This window comes from Montipora foliosa, chromosome 3 (assembly GCF_036669935.1).
Source record: "Montipora foliosa isolate CH-2021 chromosome 3, ASM3666993v2, whole genome shotgun sequence".
Taxonomy (NCBI): Eukaryota; Metazoa; Cnidaria; class Anthozoa; order Scleractinia; family Acroporidae; genus Montipora; species Montipora foliosa.
This window is the reverse complement of record NC_090871.1, coordinates 59,846,060-59,855,330: the sequence shown is the minus strand read 5'-3', so window position 1 is coordinate 59,855,330 and position 9,271 is coordinate 59,846,060. Positions and strand designations below refer to the sequence as shown.

The window sequence follows — 9,271 nt, the reverse complement described above, 5'->3', positions numbered from 1 at the left end:
GTACGTGGGAACGTTTTGGGCGCGAACGTCCTTAAGTAAGCACTATTTGAGGTGCTGCTTACACATAGATCAACAGTACTCATTCAAAATAGTATTTTTAGGGTAGTCCATTTGGGTATTTCATGGACTGGGGGTCAGCGAAATGTACCAACCCGCTCGGGCCGAAGTCAGGCAACGCTCCTCGTCGGACGAGGAGCGTTGCGTGACTTCGGCCCGAGCGGCTGCAAAGAATGCAATTTGAGAACTGTCAAAACAACACAAGTTAACATAAATCACGAAATTTATGAACAAGTTCATACGATTTTTCATTTATTATATACCCAACAAAATCATTCCATCGCTTTGTTTCCATAGCAACGTCTGTATTGCATTCTATAAGCTCTTTTGCACTCTAAAACGATCATCAGGCTTTGGGTGCACTTAAAGAAATGACGACAATTGCGAGACACTAAAATCATTGGTTAAAAGAGGAAAAATAATCGTGCTGCACACGCGACACGCATTTATCACATAACGACGACGTGTAATCACCAAATTTGAGGTTTTTTTACGATGTTGCAAAGTTATGTTTTGAGGCATTTTCTCTTGTTTGAGGTGAAGTTTCCAAGATCTGACAGTCCCTACTGGGGGATGAAAAGGAAATTTGAAGCAATGACGTCGGCTACGGAAACCGTGACAACGCCTCAAAGCAACGCTAGTATTGGTTAAAAAGGGAAAAATACTCGTTCTGCACGTGCGGTACGCATTTCCGTGCATTTCTCGCCCATGCTCCACAAATTTGAGGTTTTTGGCGACGACATGAGCACACAACAATGAACCATTAATCGCTTTCTGGCCGCGTTTTCACGAGTGGTTTTTCAGGTCGCTTAGCGAGTAAAAGGTAAAGTCTGCTCACGCGCCAAGTGGCCCATTACGCCAGAGCTTATCCCGGTTTCTGTAGCATGAAGCGACTTGGAGTATTTCTACTCCCCCCTGGATAGGATGCTAATCCATCGCAGGGGTAACCCCCGGCATTAAATTCGCCGGTACCCATTTATACACATGTGTCTGGAGAGAGGCACCTTGAGAGCAAAGTGTCTTGCCCAAGAACACACACAACACAATGTCCCCAGCCAGGGCCCGAACCCCGACCACTCGCTCCGGAATCGAGCGCACTAACCATGAAGCCACCGCGCCAGTCCCACTCGCGTAGCGAGTGACAACTCAAAATTCCGTAAAAACAGTTCCTTTCCCAACTCGCTTAAAGTTAAGCAAGTCGGCAAATTTCAATACACAGAATTCTCATTAAGTAATGATCCGTGTAAGGTGGATAGCAATTTCCTTTGTTATGCGGCAACGGGGCTTTCCCCACATAGGAATGTTATCATTTTTACACAGAGAATGCATAAACCTACAGGAAAGCCGTTAAAGCAATAAAATTCATTTACAGCCCACTTTGAAAGGGTGTGTTTTTGTGTTAAAAGATTTTGACCAATCACAAGAGTTGAAAACAAAAGCCAAGAAACGTTTACAATTTTACATGTCCCCCACATACGATTTCCGTGGAATTCATTTAAACTGAGACCAGATGAAAGATGGAAGATGGTTGGAAAGTAAGGATGAATATAATACTGCTTTTATGAAGTTTTGTTAACTTTTGCTGTTTAAGCCAATCAGAAGTAAGTACAGACAATAGAAAAGTTATCACCTTTTTGCATACCAATTGAATTCCAACATGTTCGTTGCCGTTGTTGCTATCGTTCTTATCTGGACCGTTTCTTAAATTTATGCCACCAAACCAGGTAGCTTGAGCTAGTTGGCACTTACTTTTGGCCAATGAAGAGTCGCTTGCGGTTATTCAAATTGGAAATACAACAGGTGTGCAGTATTTTCATTATTGTATTGGCACGTGCTCTCTCCTCAATTAATCTGATCCGTGAAAACTCCTATCATTTTTAAGTCACTTAACAAAGTCTGCAAACAAACCACTTTCAGGAATGTTAAGCGAGACAACGACTGTCGTGAAAACACGGCCTCTGTGTTTACTTTTTAAAACCGTCCGTAACCATCGGGATACAGGATAATTCGCACTTCTTGTACCACGTCAACATGATAAAAAATAGTTAAATACTGAGGACAGCATTAAGTTATATTTTAGAGTGACATTTTTGTTGACGTTGTCCTCGCTTAATTAACTCCCTGATGATTTTATTCACAGTAGGGGAGGAGAGCGAGTAGCGACCCAAAGCAACTTTTACAAAAATAAGCGAAGGACATAGGCAAAAACACATCGTGTCCAGAAAGCACAGGAAACCAGGAACCATTGAGGCCCGATTCACAAGCTCGCAAGGTACCGGACGAATTTTCTACCGGTTAAATTCTCGACCGCACCGGCTAAAAATTCGTCCCCGATTTGGCCTTTCAAATTTTTGAACGGCGAGGCGTTTGAATTTTCGTACGTTTAGCGTTGTTCCGTGTGAACGGAACTGCTAAATGGACGAATTTTCAACTGGTAGAAAATTCATCCGGTACCGTGTGAATCGGGAAAAAGGTCAACCCTTTCCCCGTATCTTTTTATCTTTAGAACTACAATAATTTGACGTATGTGACCGAGAACATACGCGAAGTGATTCACATACGTATGTGACGTAATAAATGGATGACCATAGGTCTCTTATGTATGTATGTATGGATGTTGCGCTAGTCGTCGTTACAAAGTACAGCAACGAAGCAACTCAAGGTCGAACCGAAAGCATACTATGGCGCCTCTAGCAGCCGCTATACGGTCAAGGTATGACCTTGGAGCACAGCTTACAGCCAGCTGGAATCAGCTGTGTGCTGTTTTTTGCTGAGGGAGGAAAACTGGAGAACACGGAGAAAAACCCTTGAGGCAGAGAAGAGAGCCTACACAAACTCAACCAACATATGGCGTCAGGTCCGGAAATCGAGTCTTGGCCACATTGGTGGGAGGTGAGTACTCTCACAACTGCGCCAACCCTACTTCTCTATAAGCAGAAACCCCACTGAAGCCCCCCTGCGAGGTGCTTCTAAAAGCAAAAAGATACGAGAAAGGGTTGACTCAGACGATTAATACGGAAGATGGAGGCTCTGGGTAATGGGCTCCTGCAGGAAACACTTGCTCGAGAGATTTACATCTCTAACGGCTAGGAAACATTTCTTGCAGAAGGTTGTTGTGCGAGAGTTTGTAGGCATACCCCCAACCTGCTGGGAAGGTCCAAGTAGGTACCGCTATATATGGACTTAAATACAAGATTGGACATATACGTCTCCTCAAAAAAAAAAATTGCAATATCGTAGAACTTTCGCCTCGTGAGTCCACAACATTTTGACCACTGTGATGACGAATACCGTTGTCGATTAGAGTACAGACAACGCTGAACCACTTTCGATTTGTTTTTTACCACAATATTCAACGCCAAAGAAAGTTTTCACTCCAGAGTATAGACAAAGAAAGAGCAAGCGTTATCTATAACTTTCTCGCAATATGATTGGTTTATTTCCTAAAATGGGCGTTCCTGATTGGCTATTATATTGCGTGACAAATTGACGCGAGCATGACGCGTACAGCATTGTCTAGATTCTTATCGACCACCGCAAATTAGCCAATTAGATTGCGAGATTACAAGCAATTGTGGTAAAAAATTCCATCTCGTTTACGTCGTACTATATAGACGAAGTGTTCAAATTAATAAACTGGTCCAAGCGGTTTGGAGAAAAAAACAGAGACTGAAAGATTTATATTGTATGCTCACGTTGTCGTCAAAACCTCAAATTAGATGATTTCACGTCGTTACGCAGAGTACCACAAAAATATGCGCTAAAATGCGTGCTGCACGTGCAGCACGATTATTTTTCCCCTTTTGACCAATGAGATTCGTGTTTTGTTGCGTTTTCGTTGCCGTAGCCGTCTTCGTGTCATATGACAAGTGCGAGAACCGAGTTTGCACGAGAGTACACGGTTAAAACCACAACGTAAAGTCATTGCAGCGTACGGTTCAGTTGTATTGATAAAAACAAGTGAGGTACAGATGCTGAAAACATTCGCATTCAAACGAGGGCATCTAACCTCCCCCAACCTAACATTTCACCACAAAAATTAAATGGTCCGTCCATAATAAGTCACGTTAACGAATACTACGAATACATTAAGTTATTTATATTTCCTCTTTACTCCAGTCCATCTGAAGTGACACCTTTTTTTTTCTTCTTCCTTTTTGTCGTTCTCTTTGTTTGCCTATCTTTTATCATTATATTTGTGCCTCCCTGAATCGACTTTTTTCTTTAGACGTAAAATTACTTATCCTGCCTCCTAGCTAGATTAGCTTCTTTGTTATCTTCTAGGGGGTATTGTACCTTTCTTAAGTCTACTACTTATTTTCGTGTATCCCTATTTACGTGTGGTACAAATAAACTTATTGTTGTTGTTGAAATGGTCCGTCGATAGGCCACTGTAAAAAATGCCACAATACTCGTTGTTTTCCCTCCAAAATTTTGCATAGGCATTGTTTCCAGTTTCTCTTGGGAATTACAATGGCAGCAAGGGAAAACAAAAACAATACTCTTGCAAAATTTTGGAGGGCAAACAAAGAGTATTATGGTATTTTTGAAAGTGGCCTATAATAAGTTAGGAATGCATCAACGGAACCATACATTGACCACTTCCCCATGAAATAATGCACATCTTACGGCCTCGGCAAACGGCTTTTGTTGAATAGCGGTGTTAAAACCCTTTACCAAACACCCACCCACCCTCCCCCCACCCCCCTTTTCAACCATGTTGAAACATGTTGAAACGAAGTTAAATCGATGTTGAATGACTTTAAAAGCACGTTGAAAGCGTTTGCTCGCCCCAGCAATCAACATCGTTCAACACAATCGAAAGGAAAATGTTGAGGTTGTTTGCCAGGGCCTTTAAGGCCATTTTGTACCGTTTGACCGACAGTCCTAAAATCAACCCCTGGACTAATCTGCACTAATCTAGCTAAGAATCGATTCTCGGACTCAACGTCACATGTGAGTATGGTTTGATGGTTCTCTACTATGCCGCGAGAGATTTCTCTCCGAGTACTTCAGTTTTCTACGCTCATAAAAAACACCTTATATTTGTTTTAATGTCGCGAGGTTTGATTGCGACTAGGCTTAGCTACATAATTCCCAAACAAAAGCTCTAAAATTCTTTTAGAAATGTCTAAAATTCTCCAAAAAACTCTCTAAAATTCCCGAAAATTCTTGTAAATTTCGTTTCTTATGGTCCAAAGTCTGCCATATTTGCTATCAAGCAAAGATCCGGATTCCGAAACTACGGTGAGAAACTGCTGCTTAGATGCACTGTACGACCGCTTTGGGTGAATAACCGCTGATAAGGAATGGATATAAACAGACTGACCCCTCTCCTGGTAGGTTGGAATACAACATGTCAGGTGAATGTTTACATTGCCCTAAAGTTCTCGAAATTGTTAATTTTTTTCTAAAATTCCCGACAGTTTCTGAAATTCCCAAAAAAATTCCGGAATCATGTAGCTAAGTCTAATTGCCAAAATAACGCCTCTCTAATCAGTACCATTTAAACAATAAAACACTCTATTGTATTTATTGTTCACTACTAAATTTTCTTCCGCGCGCCAGCTTAAAAATCATGTTAAATTATTTTCAACTTTATTAGACGAAAGCCGTGTCAGCCAATGGAAAATTTGAAAAAGAAACCAAACAAAAACCCTCTTAATACAATTTCGATTGTTTATTTTCCATAAGGCCGCTTGTTTACTCAGGTATTTTCAGCGGACGACCACTATCCATCCGGGTATTTTCCTCGGACGGGCACTATGGGCTGATAGTGTCTCTCCGCGGACGAACACTATCGCGTCACGTGATCAATTTAAACCAATAAGAATCGGAGAAAATTTAGTGGTGAACTATAAGACCTTATAGGTGGTTTTCACGTGACGTCATCGCCGCCATGTTGGTGGACGAAAATAAAAGATCTCTTATTGGCTCCCTTTGTTCGTCCACTAGAAACTGCACATTGCAGCATTGTTATCTGTGTTGTATCGGTTGCAAACAACCGATATAGAAGAGACCTTTGTGCTCAGTTTAATAAGATTGAGACCTGAATAAAAAGGAATTATTGTTATGATAATACTAGGAGGTAAAGACATTAAATTCACTCAAAAGATAATATTATTATTATTATTAATTTGACATTATCTTATCGACTTTTTTGTTTTGCTCCACAATGTGTAGAATGTACACTTTAAGGCAGTATGGTACGCCCAGACTGTCAACAAGTTCAATCGTGCATGGCGAGAGAAGCTTGCGAATTGATAGACGGCAAAGACGCTTTAAGCTCTTAGGTTTCTCTGAAAATACAAATTTAAAAACAAACACGATTATTAAGGCACCCTTAGGGTTTTTAAGTTTCTCTTAAAACGAAATCAGGAAAGACAATTATTATGTCAGCAAACGGCATTGAGAAATTTCACAGTGAGGCTCGCACCAGGTAGAGGAAGTGCAACAATAATCGCGCGGTCATGGGTTTGAATCTGGCCTTTGCCTGGACTTTGCAACAGCTTAAAGTGCTACTATGATAAAAAAAATCACTTCCTTTTTTCCTTCGGATTTTGAAAGTGTGTTTGCTTAACACCTGACTAGCAATAGCTTGAGCTTTGATTTTTATCCAAAGGCTGTTTACTTTGAGTTTAAGGTTTGGATTTCACGGTCCGCCATTACTCACGTTCAACACTGACCGATTGGACCTCAGAGGGTTGGATCTAGGGAAAAGTGACGTCACTTACTCACTAGCTCAAAAATTTTGCGCGTAAACGCAGCTTATTATATATGCAAAACACGAGGTTAAAAGTCTGAAAGCCCCAAACTCCCCGTGCTGCATATTAATTCAGCCGCGTACGCACGGATTACATTCTTAAGCCGTGTGCAAACCGTCCCAACATTGTTGGCCAACATTGTCCAAATGTTGTTGGCCAACATTGTTGGGTGTTACATGTTGCGCCCGTTTACACACCCTGTTGCGTGTTGGTGGGAGTTGTTTCGCGACGTTCGAAACGGGTCAAACTTCTAGCTCCGGACGCAACATTGTCGGCCAACACTGGCCCAACAAGGTCGGGAGTTGTTGCGTCCTTTTGCACGGACCTTTAAACTAGTGAGTCTTTGACGTCATTTTCTCCTCGTTCCAGCGATCCCAAGATTATACAATTAGTACTGGCGGACCGTGAAATAGGAAACTTCCAGTTAAAATAAACAGGAGTCTTCTTTTAACTCGAGACTTGAGACATGAGTCACTTAGTGTTTAGTTTGAGCCGATTTACACGGTACGATTTTTGTCGCACGCGACAAGCTTACGACAGGCTCACAAGTCATTTACGATTGTCGTGTATGTCAGAAAAAATGTCCCAGAATTTTAATCTGCGACAATCGTAAGCTTGTCGCATACGCCAAAAATTGTACCGTGTAAATCGGCCCATAACATAGTTTTGAAATCCAAAGAAAAAGAAGAATTAATTTCTTGGTGAAAATAGCATTTTAAGTCGCTCAACTAAGTGCAATGATCTTTCCAACTTTCATTTCATTCTTTCTTTTCACTTCATACAGTCTAAAAATCATTTTAGAACGATTTCCTTGACATAGTGACCTGAGTTCATTTTTGCCCACACTAACAGTAAAATGCATTGAAAAGAACCTAACCGATAAAAAAAAGCTCACCGTTGCTATCCCATAATAACTGAAGCAACTGCTGATAGGATTCAGACATTTCCATATTTGGTCCGTTTCCATAGCGCGTCACCAATGACTGAAGTATGGTTTCCGGTGAATTACCGCTGTCATCCAATACATCAAATCGCGCGCCGTACTCTACCAGAAGCTGTATCAAGGGGCCAGACTCCTCACCTCTAAGTACTTAAAGTGCAAAATGAAGCGAATTAGAACCCTTTCGGTGAGTACACTTGATCAAGCGTTAACTTATGTAAAATCATGGTCTTTTTTACTTAAGTAGAGATAACCCCGACCCATTATCGCCCCCAGAGCCCGCTGCCTTTTACTTAGCACCAAGAACACCTACAGGCCACAGCCACAGCGAGAGTGTCTAATCGGCGTGGGAGGGTGGTGAGTCGTGGGTCGTGGGTCCCTAACCCTAACCATTTTTTTAATCAACGACTGGAAATTCTCGAAACAGACAAGACCTAACACCTGCGACAAATTTGAACCGAGCACTGAAGGAGCTAATATAGATCTTCAAACAAACACGACCCACGACCCACCCACCCACGCGATTTAGCCTCACCGGATAAAAAAGCAGGAAGTCCGCGAATCACGGACTTGCAGCTCTTCCGCTAATTCTCAGAAATTCGAAACAATAACGGTCGTCAACGGTTACAAAATTATACCAGTAACTGCGAGTATTTTTGGTTGTCGTCAGAGTCCGTGTTCTTGGAGCGGACCAAAAGGAAAGCGACTCTAGAGACAAGAATAACCCCAACCGAAATAACTATTTGTTGTAAAATCAATAACAAAGATCTTATTTTTCTCAACTATGAAGAACCTTGTTGTCTTTTTTTCCTTCACATTTTTAGGGGATTTTTAAAACTTTTAAAGAGATTTTCCCACATTATCCTTCCTCTCCAAAGTTCGCAAAGTTCGCGAATTTCACGTTTGGAATCTACGATATTCTATTTCCTTTATAAAGCACGGCTTCAAAAACCAGGAGAGGTACCATGACACTCCAGCCTTCCCCCTAAAAGACCAGCAGCACATACCTATGTGAAGTGGGGTACGGCCATGTTCTGCTTGTACATTAGGATCAGCACCAGCATCGAGCAAATACTGCACACAAGCCACACTCTGAGCTTCGCATGCCACATGGAGACCAGTCTTAAAGTGTGCTTTGTCAGTCTGGTTCACAAAATGCACCATACTGTAACAGGATTCTGACCACATCACTTCAAACAAAAAACAAAACTCCGTCTATTCCGTTTTATTGTAGAATTTCATTATGTGATACATTTTTCAATCTGCACATGCTCGCAGTTAGCAATAGCTAGTCGAGGCGAGCAGTGGTTAGAGAGAGAACAAGTAGAGAAAGCTAACGGTATTCAATAGTTTTACAAACAATACATTGTAGAACGAACAGTATACACATAACTAGTGTACAGAGTATACATTCAACTAGAATAAGAAAATATCATCTAAAATCAAATCAATACAAAGTGCAATATGAAAAGCAAAAGTACTATATATTTTTGTTGTAAGACAGAAGAAT

At 41.3% G+C, this 9,271-nt stretch overlaps 1 protein-coding gene across 1 annotated transcript; it reads right to left on the bottom strand.

Annotated features, from left to right (window-relative positions):
- Window positions 1-288: 288 nt before the first annotated feature.
- LOC137997836 (ankyrin repeat and SOCS box protein 9-like) lies at window positions 289-8,937 on the bottom strand. The gene is made up of 3 exons (XM_068844113.1): window positions 8,769-8,937; window positions 7,717-7,911; window positions 289-6,356 (listed from the first exon to the last, which is right to left on the bottom strand). Exons 1-3 carry the CDS (start codon window positions 8,923-8,925, stop codon window positions 6,190-6,192), a joined length of 519 nt encoding a protein of 172 aa, XP_068700214.1. The 5' UTR covers window positions 8,926-8,937; the 3' UTR covers window positions 289-6,189.
- Between the last annotated feature and the right edge of the window lie 334 nt (window positions 8,938-9,271).